Source organism: Choloepus didactylus, chromosome X, assembly GCF_015220235.1.
Source record: "Choloepus didactylus isolate mChoDid1 chromosome X, mChoDid1.pri, whole genome shotgun sequence".
Lineage (NCBI taxonomy): Eukaryota > Metazoa > Chordata > Mammalia > Pilosa > Megalonychidae > Choloepus > Choloepus didactylus.
In genome coordinates, this window is record NC_051334.1 from 49,002,741 (window position 1) to 49,016,052 (window position 13,312).

The following is a 13,312-nucleotide window of genomic DNA, read 5'->3' on the forward strand; positions in this document are numbered from 1 at the left end:
GTGTAAATGCTGGCTATTTGCTTATGTTTTTTGAGGGTGGGTTAATAAGACCCAGCCTCTGGCTGCAGACGACCTCAGTCCAAATCCCAATTCTGCCCGTTACGAACTCTGTGATCTTGGATAACTCACTTAACCTCTCTGTGCTTCAGTTTCTCCACCTTGTATTCCTCCTTCTTTCAAGTGCCTTATCTCCTTCACTACTTCGACTCGATTGGTTTCCTCTCTGCCTCCCTGCTTCTCACCAGAATGTCAGATCTACCAGGAAAGGGGTTTTTGTGTTTTATGTGCGTGTGCACAATAATAAATGCTTGTTGAAGGAATAAACTAATTCGGACTTCAGCCATCCCCACGGCTGAGGAATGTGGAGGGGGTCTGGAGATTTGAGAGGATTTGGGGGAATCCTGCCTATAAGCCCTCCACTGAGGCTGCTCGGAAGGATTGGTGCTCCACGTGGAGATGGGGGGGGGAGCCAGGGCCTGAGGCCCCGGGGGGAGGGAGAGGAGGAGGGTGCATCCCCTTTTCCGCAGCCCAGCGGCCCGCCCCTTGGCCTCTGCGCTGATGGTGGGCGGATGAGTAATGCATCCAGGAAGCCTGGACGCCTGTGGTTTCCGCGCCGCTGCCACCCCCGCCCCTCGCATGGACATTTATCCTCTACCGCTCAGGCCCCGCCGCCTTCTCCGCAGACGCACCGCCTAGAGAGACACCAGAGGTAGGCAAGGAGCCTGGGTGGCATTGCAGAGCCTGGAGCTGGGCTGGGGCTTGAACGCTGACAACCAGGCCTGTCCATTCCCGTGGCAGAGGCCTCGCTGCGGGCACCAGGATCCTGGGCTGGTCAAGGGAGAAGAGGGTGGGGCTGGAACTGATCCTCTAATCCCCCACACCCCAAACTCCCCCTACCCCTGATATCCATCCCCAACTCCCCCATACCTGTGATCCCCTAATACCGCAAACTCCTCCCAACCTACCAACTCCCCTAAATTCCTCCAGCTCCAAATCCCCCAAGCACCTTAACCCCTTAACCCCCCCAAACTCCCTCAACTCCCTAAACCCTCAACCTCTTCCAAATTCTTCAACCTTCCTAAACCTTAAATTTCTCTAGCCCCCTATATCTCTCAAGGTCCACGACCTTTAAATAATTCCCAACCTCCCCCAAACTTCTCCAGCCCCCAAACCCCAAATTCCTTACCTCCAAATCCCCCCAATTCCCCTAAATCCTCAAGCCCCCTTATTCCTTAAACTCTACGACCACCTCCTATCCCCCAATTCACTCAGTCCCGTAAATCACTCACGGAACGCCCCCTAAACTCTTCCAGACTCCTGAACTCCTTTGAGCCCCCCATATCTCCAAGTCCCTTAAAATCCCCAAATCCCCCTCTAGGATGTGCAGGGGTGGGATGGGGTAGGGAGGCCTGCCAAGACCAGCAGACCAGATCGGCTGGGAGCCGCCTGACCTCCCCCCACCCGCTCCTCCCACAGAACCCATCATGGCCTCCCTCGCATCCCTGGCCTCTGGTATCCTGTTGTTGCTGTGGCTGATAGCAGCCCCCAGCAGAGCCTGCACCTGTGCCCCACCCCACCCGCAGACGGCCTTCTGCAGCTCGGATCTCGGTGAGTCTGCACCCCATGCTGCCCACACAATCCAGTGCTTCTGTTTCCCTCTCAATCTGGTGGGGTTGACAGTGGCGCACCCACCTCTAGAACGCAATTCCACCCATCCCTCCACTTACTCTGCTCTAGCCACACTGGCCTCCTCCCACTTCCTTGATTACACCAGGCTCAGTCCCACCTCAGGGCCTTTGTACTGGCTGCTCCCTCTGCCTGGTACACCCTTCCCTCCAGGTATCCACATGGGTGGGGGCCTCAAATGTCACCTTCTCAGGGCTGCCTTCCCTCGCCACCTTCCTTAAAAATTTAACCTCTACTCCCTAGTACTCCTGAACCACCCCGCTCCCCCATCTCTGTAATTCTCCATCACACTTAATATCCTCTAACATTCCATATTCTTATTTTACTTGTTTCTAGTCTGTCTCCCCGCCCCCCCCCCCTTGGCTAGAATGTGAACTCCAGAAGGGAAGAGATTTTTTTGGGTTTTGTTCAGTTTTGTCCTTACCACCCAGAACAGTGTCTGGCACAGAGTGGGTGCTCCAAAATATTTGGTGAGAGAATGAACAAAGGGATATATGAATGAATATATGAAAAAGGCTTAAAGCAGTGCTTGGCAAAGAGTAGGCTCTCACTGTATGGATGGATCCATTAACGAAGGCATAAATCGCTTAGTGTGCGGTCGGCCACTCAGTGATCCCTGTTTAAGTGTGTGCTTTACTAGTTTTATTATTGTGATTATTTAATTTTTATTGTCTGCGTGCCGCCCGTTTGACTCCTTCCCCTCTTCTCCTGCAGTCATCAGGGCCAAGTTCGTGGGGCCCGCGGAAGTCAATCAGACCGCCTTATACCAGCGTTATGAGATCAAGATGACCAAGGTATTCTTCCTGCCCCTTCCCCAGCAGTTCCTAACATCTTCCTCCCCATCAAAATAGAAGCCTCCGGCCACAGGTCGAGGAGGAAGTTGGCTGTCATCTCAGGATGCTCTGTGACTTCAGAGCAGAACGTGGAGTGGGAGGATATATCAGTAAAACAAAGACTCTTCCTCTCACCTATCAACAGATGTTCAAAGGATTTAACGCCTTGGGAGATGCCCCCGATATCCGGTTCGTCTACACCCCCGCCATGGAGAGCGTCTGCGGATACTTCCACAAGTCCCAGAACCGCAGCGAGGAGTTTCTCATCGCTGGTGAGGTCCCACCCCTTCGCCCTGTGCCACGCCAACCCGTCGCTCAGACGTTGCCTAGCAAACGCGAGGGGGGGGAGCGAGGCTTCCAAAGGGCCCAGTTGAAACCGGGACCGCCCTAATTTCAGCCTATCGGAAGGCAGGAGCTTTGGTGCTCCAGGGACGCCAATCAGGCGCCGCCCCTTCCCTGGGCCAGCCAATCAGAAGCTTCCTGTTGGCTCTCTTCCCCTTCCAGGACAACTGCGGAACGGAAACTTGTACATCACTACCTGCAGCTTCGTGGTTCCCTGGAGCAGTCTGAGCTTTGCTCAGCGCCGAGGCTTCACCAAGACCTACTCGGCTGGCTGTGAGGAATGCACAGTGAGTGCTTGGGCCTTGCTCTCCCCCTGGAGATAGTTCCTTGGGCTCGTCCCCAATTCCTGGGATTGTTTCTTGTGCCCCCTGGCTATTCCTTATCCCCATGGCTGCTTCCCAAACTGTAGGACCGCCCCTGATCTCTCACTATTCCGCCAAACCTGAGACTGTTCCTTTGAAAATTCAGATTGCTCCCTTGCCCTGTGTCTGATACCTTGGGATTCCCTGTCTCCTGGACCTTCTGGCTGTTCCCTGTCCTTCTGACTCTCCCTTGCGACTTTTCTGTAGTCCCTCTGTCTGTTCCCGACCTCCAGGATTGTTTCTGAGTTCCCTAGAATGTTCTCCAAGAACCCAAAGTGTTATTCCCCAAAACCACTGGCTCTTCTCCAGCACATCTGATTGTTGCTCTGCAGCTCTGACTGTTCCTGACACAAAGGACTGTTACATTGACCTTCTAACTGTTCCAAGACTGTTCCCTGATGGCTCCAAGTGTCTGTGATGCCAATGACTATCTCTTGGCCCCACTGGCTAGTCTATGCTTAAGTTCCCCAGCCACCAACTGTTCCTTACTACTGCCAAATTGTTCCACATCCTATGAGATTATTCCCCAGGAAACCTGCCTGTCTGACCCCAACCCAATAACTGTCTCAACCACCATTCCCAGGGAACTGGTCCTTTCGCTGGCTTACTGTCACCCCGCAGAGACCAATGGCAGGGGGCTGTTCTTGAGTCTGTGCCCAGGTGGGGTGACACTAAGTCTCCCCAGAAGCTTGATGATGAAAGTTGAGGAGGGGAAAGTTCTGCTCCATAAGGGAGGTAGGGGCAGAAGGAGAAGCCCTCTGAGATGTGCTATCCCCCCCTCCAGGTGTTTCCTTGTTCATCCATCCCCTGCAAGCTGGAGAGTGATACTCATTGCCTGTGGACTGACCAGCTCCTCGCGGGCTCTGAGAAGGGCTTCCAGAGCCGCCACCTTGCTTGCCTGCCACGGGAGCCAGGGCTGTGTGCCTGGCAGTCCCTACGGCCCCGAATGGCCTGAATCCTGCCTCCAGTGGAAGCCTGAGCCTGCCCAGTGTTCACCCCCTTTCCAATTCCCAACTTTCTCCCAGATGATGAAATAAAAAGAACTACTACCCAGCAGGCCCTGTCCATGTGTCATGTTGTGCACAAACCTATTTCGCTGATGACCTGGTGGGGGCACCCTGGGACCAATGTTGTGGGGGTGAGGGACGCAAAATGTTTAAAACAATGTTTTTTAAAAATATTTTACATAAAGTTTGATGTAACGATAATAATTCTCAACACTGGCATTAACACTGTTGATCTGCAACATGATTTTGTTTTTAATTAGAGAAGTCGTAGGTTGGCAGAAAAATCATGCATAAAATACCAAGTTCCTATATACCACCCTATTATTAACACCTTACATTGGTGTGATACATTTGTTACAATTTAGGAATGGTAATTTAACCTGCATTATCAACCATAGTTTATTGGATAGTTTCTCTACTCAATATTTTAAAACATTCTAAGATACTGATTTATAATTCCTATTTGCACAGGGCTCTTTAGTTTATAAATTCTTCCCACTGCTGACAAATCACTACCTCAATGTCAAGTTCCCCTAGTCACAAATATCTCCAGTTGACAAGCTTATGACTAATGCCCTATGGATTGGCAAAACAGCTCTCCTTGCCTCAGGCATTGTGGTGATGTTGTCAGGTGAGAAGCCCCATCCAAACCCGTGGATGTTACTGTTCCCACCCTTAGGGATATATATTATATATATTTTAAATCAGAAAAGTTGTAGGTTTACAGAAAATGCAGAAAATTCAGAGTCCCCAATGTAACCCAGCCAAGAAATCTGGAAGAAAGGGTAGCTCTGCTCCCCCTCCCCATGGCCTGTGGGAGATTCCTTGGAAATGGTTATGGGAAATAGGAGAGATGGGATGGGGTGAGGGTGTGTTCTCACAATCCCTAAGCTCTGCCCTGCTTTCCCCACCTGTCCGGATCCCTGACTGTCCTCCCCTCACTGCTCTGACCAACTTTGAAGGAAATATTTACAGCAATAAAATAAATCTAAGATTCAAAATCAGGACCAGCCAAGTACACCAGCCTCCCCCTGTGCAGCTGTCCCCTCCTTCTCCAGACTAGAGCCTCCTAGATCTGACCCTCACCAATCTGGTTCATCTCCCATAAACCTGAGTGAGGGACCCTCCGAATACTCCCTTCCTTAGCCTTCCTGTTCCCACAGCTGGGCCCAGGCTCCTCTGGGCTCTTCCCAGGCTTTGGCTCTTGCTCCTTATACTCCAGAAGTCCTCAGACTCAAGTGAGACCCCTGGGGACCCAGAATTTCTGACTGATACAAACATTCAGTGGAACACCCAGGTGACCCATTGGCCTGAATCTGCTTGGAGAAAAAAAAGGACTTCAATATATCTTCTTCAGTGAAGGAAAGCACACTCAAATTCCTTCCCACTAGACTAGCCCTACCAGTAATCCAAGGCTCCCTCAGGGCATTCTGGGCCACCAAGGGTGGCCCCCTGGATCCTCTGTGGTCCTGCCCCAGAGCGTTTTGCACTCCTGGAAGGTTCTCTCAGGGCCCAAGGCATGTCCTGGATCAGGATGGGTGGATGATTTTGATCACCCAGTGCTTATCTATCTCAGCAGGAGACACGCACTGCAGGCCACAATTCTGTGATCAGCACCTTGGTGCCCTGGGAGGATCTGAACCCTTTTCACCAAAAAGGGTGAATGGCACTCTTCGCTGATGGGTACAACTATAAAGGGAGGGCCCAATCCCTGGTTTGGCTGTGATGACCTTGATGCTATTCCCTCAGCTTCCTGCAAGAGTTTGGCAGCTCCCAGCAATCAGCTCCCTGCATTCCCACACTGTTCCCTGATCCCAGGGCTGGTTCTCTGAGTCTTCTGCTATCCTGAGTCCTGGGAGGAAGGTCTTGTAGAAGGTGAGAGGGGAAGAATGGAGCCCAGTGTGGAGGCCTTGCCTCTGCTGACCTGCCCACCCTGCAGGTGGAGCCCTGTACCAAGACCCAGTGCAGCATGGACAGGGTAGACTATCCCTCAGGGCCACCAGGCCCTACTGCAGCTTTTCACAAGAGTTCAGAACAGTGGACAATACCTGCACCAGAGCCCTGGCATGAGCTATTGGCAGGATCTGCAGTCCTGGGGTCACTATGTCCCTCTTGTCACTCTTCTAGAAAAGCCATTAAAGTGAGCACCCCCAGCATTTGGTGTGTTTGTGTGAAAATCTCTGCTGGGGAGAGACTCTCTGATGGTTTCAGAGGAAGCATGTGGAGGTTACAGCTGTGTGAGGCATAGGGTCCAGCTCAAGGAGTAGCCTGGGGACTGACCCTCCCCTTCCCTGGGACTCAGTAGTTCTCCCTAAAAAATGATTATCACAATCCCTACCCAGAATCCTTCAGAGGTCTATTATGTGGTTGGAAGAAGATTACTGAGTGTATTAATCTGTTGCACAGTTTTCAGGTCAAAATACATGAAACTCTCATAACAATAACTTAACTGTAATATTACTAACAATGACTTTATTTGAAAGGCAGGTAGTGAAGTGCAGTGGTTAAGAGCATGGACTCTGGAGCCAGACCACCTGTATTCAAAGCCTGCACCTTCCATGCCCTAGTTCTGTGTCCTTGGGGAAATCACATTACCATTTTGTGCCTCAGATTCCACATCTGTAAAATGGGGGATAAAAGTAATGCCCAGGATTGAGAACATCTTCTTGACCATTGAGGGATGTGAAAGGAAATGAAATAAGCTTCAGTGGCAGAGAGATTCCAAAAGGAGCTGAGAGGTCACTCTGGTGGGCAATTCATTAGAACCTTTTTAGGTTCTAATGAATTGGAATTGCTAGCAGTAATTACTGGAAACTATCAAACTACAACCCAGAACCCTTGAATCTTGAATACCATTCTATAAAAATGTAGCTTATGAGGGGTGACAAAGGGATTGGGAAAGCCATATGGACCACACTCCCCTTTCTCTAGTTTATGGATGGATGAGTAGAAAAATGGGGGTAAAAAAAAAAAGGCACCCAGTGTTCTTTTTTACTTTAATTGTTCTTTTTCACTTCAATTTTTATTCTTATTACTTTTGTGTGTGTGGTAATGAAAATGTTCAAAAATTAATTTTGGTGATGGACACACAACTACATGATGGTACTGTGAACAACTGATTGTATGCTCTGTATGACTGTATGGTATGTGAATATATCTCAATAAAATTGAATTATTAATAAAAAAAGTAATGCCCAACTCAAAGGGACAGTGTGCATATTAAATGAAGTCATATATGTTAAGTGCTTAGAACAGTACTAGGCACATAACCCTCTGAAGTATTATTTATTAGTAGTGGTTATAAATAATGGTAAATATAATTTCATCCATAACTTTAATAGTGATAGTGATAATTCTCATCAGCAATGATTGCTTACAACATTGCAAATAACATTTACTATCAGGAATAATTTTACGATATCAGAAATAATCTATGTTAATAGTAATAATTTAATGGTCCCGAGACCCTTAAACTCCTGATCCTGATAATCTCTCCAAAAGATGTTACAAATATTTTGTACGCTCATTTGTAATATCTTTCTTATTACGGTGATGCGTGCACACTGCTTTCTAGTGTGCAAATCCCCCCAGCAATAAATACCAACACTTTCAAAGGCTCTGAAGGACAAGCATCCCCCCAGTGGTAACACTCGCCACTATGAGGTTCTCACTGTGGACATTCATAAGTCTCTACTGTTGCCAAGACTACAGATAACAAATCCCCAAGCCCTTGTTAAATCCTTCCTTTGAAAAGTCCCTTCTCACTGTGACAAATCCCATCTTTCACAAATACCCCGCTGACAAATACCACTGTTGAGCTATCTCCTTATTCATAAATAACCCATTAACATATCCCCTTTGGTAATCCCCACTGACAAATCTCCCCATTCATAAATACCCAGCAGCAAGCTGTCACTCCCTGATGAACTCCACTGATAAATCTCTCTTCAGAACTATCCATCCATTGGCATATCCCCTTACTGACCAACCGGTTGACAAATATCTCTATTCATAAGTATCTTTCTAAGATACAATTCTCATTGATCATCTCTATTGACAAATCTTGACCCACTGGCTCTTATTGTCCACTAGGGATGATAAATCTCCCCATTCAGACACACCCATCCAAATGTCCCCATTTATGAGCATCCTTGTCAAATCTCCCCATTCAGAAATACCCAGCATTGATTATTTATCTCAATAAGCCTAGTTGAAAATCTTTCCATTCATAAAGCCCACCCATCAATATAGCCCCTGTTGATTAGCCCCCCACTGACACATTTTCCCATCCCTAGATACTTCCAGTTGGAAATTCCCCCTGCTGGAACAGCTCCAAATATATACCCCACATGGAGACACATATCTCCTGCTCCCCCAAATGACAGATGCACAGGTAGATTTATATAAGACAAATCCTTTCTTTTTATCAATAGTGATGGCACCTATGCCTTACTATCTAGCTCTGGACACCTCTCATGCCAGTAGTTGAAAATCTGGGGGCCAAACCCCACTGACACTGTAGAGCCCCACCCCAAAGGAACAAATTAGGGCACAAGTTCTCCCTAGATGTGGGGGTAAAGGTGGGGCTTTTTAAATAAAGAAGATTGGATGAAAGTCTGGGTAAGAAGCTGTTAGAGCTCCAGAAACACTCCCCAACTACCAATGCCCCACTCCAGTAGAAGGCTACAGATATGATCTCTTGAGACAGTAAAATAGACGGAGGTGATTCATGCTGCCCCAGCTGCACCTCTTTATTGACTATCTACCACTAGGTGTGGGCCTCCTGAGAACCTTGTTGAGAGCTATAGCTCTGAATGATGGAGGTGGGGGGGCATTGGTATCAGGGACCCCAGATTCAGTGTCCTTTCTCCCCATCACACCATGGAAGCCATCCCTTTATCCCAAGCCCCAGGAAAGCAGTAGTGTTAGATGCTTCCTGAATCATCTTCTCCTGATTGGTGGTGGGGGTGGGGTGGGGTGGTGGTGAACTGGACTGGAGAAAGTTCACGCTTCACCTTCTGCCCCTGTGTCTCTCGGTGTCTCTCAGGCCCCCCTGCTATGAATCCCACCTTCCTGTTGGCCCTTGCTTTGCCCCAGGCTCTGTCTGTGACCACCTTTGGGCAGGTCTGTGGATGCTAGTGGATGCTACCAACCACATCCTCATGCTGTTTACCATAACTCAGACTTGAGTAAATCTGGGCAGAGCAGACCTCAGAGCGGCCTCCAACACGGGCTCACGATGAGGTTCTGGAAGAGTGAGTAAAGCTCCCTGAGGTGGTAAAGCCAGAAAAGGAGGTGCTCTGCAGACTTTTTTTCAGGAGACTTGGGGATGGGAAATCTTGAATGCCTCAACCCCAAAGGACACCCCTGACATATTTCTTCCACCCTTAGTCATCATGGCTTAACTCCTGGGGCTTACCTTCCTCACCGAGACTATGCAGTGCTATGAGATAAAAATCACCAAGGTTCTCTTCCCATCTACCTCCCCAGACCTGTTTCCCCACCAAGACACAACCCCTGACTCTTCTCTGGCTGAGGGAGTAGTGTGGGTCTCTGAGGCTCAAAAGCTCCTGGTGTAATACTAACACCCCAGCCTTCTACCCCAGAAATACTCCTCAGTTCCAGTGTCCCTCTCTCCATTCCCTCCTGCCCCCTAACAGACAATCAAGGCTCTAAGGGGGTCCTGAACCTCTGGCTCATGAAAAAACCCCAAAATAAAGAGCCACATGATTACATCTATGTACACGCCCACCAATCACAACTGTGGTCACATCCACGAGAAGAGATTCCCCTTGGGAAATCCCCCATTGCGGGTTGGTCAGCCTGTCCCCACCCTGTATGGACCCCATCACCCTCAGGCCTCCCTCTACACCAGCCCTGGAATAAAACATCCCCTCCCTGGGGCATTCTCCACACTAGGTGCTCCCAACACAGGATACTGTGCTCCCAAATTCAGCCAACCACAGCAAACTCTGTCTCCCTCCCAGAGCGTCCAAATCTTTTGGAACCACCTGGGGACCACAGTAAGTCCTAGCCGAGGGACATCTGGTCACACTTTACTGAACCTCAGAGTATGGCCTCTGTCCTTTCCAGGCTTTTTGAAGAATGGGAACCTGCACTTCACAAAAATGCAGTGGTGTATCCTTGGGAGGGGCTCAGTGAGGAGCAGAGAAAGGGCTTCCAGAATATCTGCAGGAAAGGCCGCAACTGTGCCTGGAGTATGCCCCTTAGCTTTCCCTGCAGCCACAGGTGTCCCCTGCGTGCCCCAGCTGTTCTTTGTTCTTTCTGCTCCCTGCTTCCGTTTGCTGTTGTCTACTTCATCCTATTCCGTGTTCTCTCTCCCTGTTTCCTACTTCCCGCACCCTGCTCCTTCTCCTTGGTCTCTGTTCTCTCTTCCTATTCCCTGTTCTCGCTCCCTCTCCCTGCTCTCTGCTTCCCTCTGCATTCTCTCCTCCCTCTCCCTGTTCCCCACTCCTCCCTGTTCCCTCTCCCTGTTCGCTATTCCCTTTCACTGTTCCCTGGCTGCTCCTCTGCCTGTCCTTATTTCCTGCAGCTCTTCTAGGAGAGGGAACTGTGAGAAGTGTGTAGAGCAGTGCAGTGCCCCAGTATCCTCCAGGTGCTTCCCCGCCTCCCCTGCAAAGTAGCTTGCCTGAGCCCCCACTTTCACAGTGTTCCCAGAGTGATGCTTGCTTCTCTGAGCACTGGCAAGAAGAGTATGAAGCCATGCACTTGGCTGCCTTCCATGGTGAACCATTGTTTGTGATCGAACCTTCATGTTTGACAGCGTCCTGCCTCAGACCCAGACTTCTGCTCTGCCACAGTGAGCTGGGGACTCTCCATCTTCCTCAAACTCATAAACCTCCCTAAGTCCATCAAAATCTCCCAACTGTTCCCTCCTCAAGCCTCTCAAACACCATCAACTTCTAACTGTGCTGGGGGGTTTCTGGTTATGTTCTGTTTGGTAATCTGGGTACAGGCAACAGGAGGGTGTATGCTTTGTGAAAATTCAATGAGCTGTACACTTATGATATGTCCTGATTTTGGAACTTGTCATATCTCAATAAAATTGCTCACCCCCTCCAGAAAAAAGACCCCTCCACTTTATTGACGTCTCTCCCCTGCTCTTTCCTTCAATTCCTCACTCACTCCTGCCCTCTCTTTTGCATAATTCTCACCTTCCTGACCCTGTTGATCTCACCCCAAAGCATCCTCTCTTTCCTCAATCCACAGGGATCACGAATCCTAGGCCCAGAGAAGGAACTGGATCCAGAGAGGACTTGGGGTCAGACCCCACCAGTCACATCCTAAACTCTCTATAAATATTTGCTGAACCATAAATCACCTGGAGTGGGGAGTAGCAAGGGAGGGGAATCCCTTATTCCCCCAGCATCCCCACCCCGACCCCTAGGTCTTCATGACCAGGTTGCTGTAAGCAGATCATTAGGATAGAGAAATTGGGATGGAGAGAAGCCAAACTGCACTTAGCAGCGTCTTCCCATGACCTCCCCTGCTGCCACCTGTGGCGACTATTTAGACACAACTGAGCTGGGCAGCCCTCAGAGGATTCCTGGGGGCCTGCAACCTGGATGGGAAGAGACGGAGGAATATCAGAGCCAGGGTCTCAAGATGTGCCTCCTCCCACATGATGGAGACTGGGTAACCTTCCCACCAAAGCTGCCAAATACAGGATGGGAGAAGACTGCTCCCACAAATCTGGGCCTAGATTTTGCCCCTCTGTGCCACACAGTGGGGTGGGAAGCAAAGGGGGAAAGAGGCCTGCAGGGAGTCTATCTAATACCTCTGCTACCACCTCCATCCCCACCATTATCCACCATTAACTCTGTCTTCTTCCTGGCCTCTGAAGTCATGTTCTCTCTGTCTCTGAAAAAAACAACCTGTAACCATCTATAGAAGAGCAAGGAGGTGCGACCTGACCTACCAGATATCAGGAACTCATGCAAAGATATAGTAATCAAGATAGTGTGGCATTGGCACAGATATGGAGAAAGTGACCAATGGAATAGTGCAGAGCCCAGAACCTGACCCACATTTATATGAAATTTTAGTATATCACAGAAGTGGCATACCAGATCAGTAGGGGAGAAAAGGGCTACCTATAAGGGAAAAGATGAAACTGGAGTCCTACTCACTTCACACTGCATATGAAAATCAATTTCAGAGGGATGAAGAATTTAAATGTCAAAAACAAAGCTTTACTAAAAAGTTCCTCTTTGCCCTAGGGACTTTAGTTTCTTCTTTTATCATATACTAAATTTCCTTATGCACATGGGTCTATATTTGGACTTTTTATTTCTCTTCCTTTGGTCTGTCTATTCACGTGTCAGTATCATACTGTTTAAATTATAAAAGCTTCATAATATGTTTTAATGTGTGATACAGTTAGTCCCCCCTCATAGCTCTTCTTTTTCAGCATTTTCCTGGTTATTCTTGCATATTTGTCTTTCCATTTGGACTTTAATATTAACTTGTCTAGCTCCAAATAAAAAGCTTGTAGGTATATTTTGGGGATCACATTAAATTTGTAAATGAGCTGAAGATGAACTGCTATTTTTATGATTTTAATTTGTTCTGTCCAAGAACAAGGAATGTCTTTCCACTTGTTCAAGTCTACCTTTATGTATTTCAGGAGTGTTTTAACCTTTTCCTCATATAAGTTTGCACATCCCTTGTTAAGTTTATCCCTAAGTATTTTATATTTTTTGTTATCATAAATGGAATTTTCTCTTCCATTATATCTTCTGTCTGATTATTTGTATATATGAAAACTGCTGGTTTCTGTATGTTGATTTTATATTCTTCTATGTTGCTGAACTCTTTTAATGTCTGAATTAGCTTTAGGGATTTCCAGGTACACTATCATATCATCTAGAAATAGAGACGGTTTTATCTCCCCTTTGTACATTCTTACATCTATCATCTATAATTGTTTTCCCTGGCCTAATTGCACTGGCTCAATACCTCCAGAACAATAGTGAAAAGAAGTGAAGAAAATAGTAGGCATCTTTGCTTTGTTCCTGATCTTAGTGGAAATGCCTTCAGTGTTTTCCCATTATATTAAGAT

The 13,312-nt window shown here is 48.2% G+C and overlaps 2 protein-coding genes across 3 annotated transcripts in view; one reads left to right on the plus strand and one right to left on the minus strand.

Moving 5' to 3' along the window:
* Nucleotides 1-13,312, minus strand: part of SYN1 (synapsin I) — a 41,737-nt gene that overhangs the window by 11,010 nt on the left and 17,415 nt on the right. The window lies entirely within an intron of this gene.
* TIMP1 (TIMP metallopeptidase inhibitor 1) lies at nt 547-4,279 on the plus strand. The gene is made up of 6 exons (XM_037821280.1): nt 547-709; nt 1,477-1,608; nt 2,401-2,480; nt 2,665-2,791; nt 3,024-3,148; nt 4,008-4,279. The coding sequence occupies exons 2-6, from the start codon at nt 1,485-1,487 to the stop codon at nt 4,176-4,178; spliced, it is 627 nt and encodes a 208-aa protein (XP_037677208.1). The 5' UTR covers nt 547-709; nt 1,477-1,484; the 3' UTR covers nt 4,179-4,279.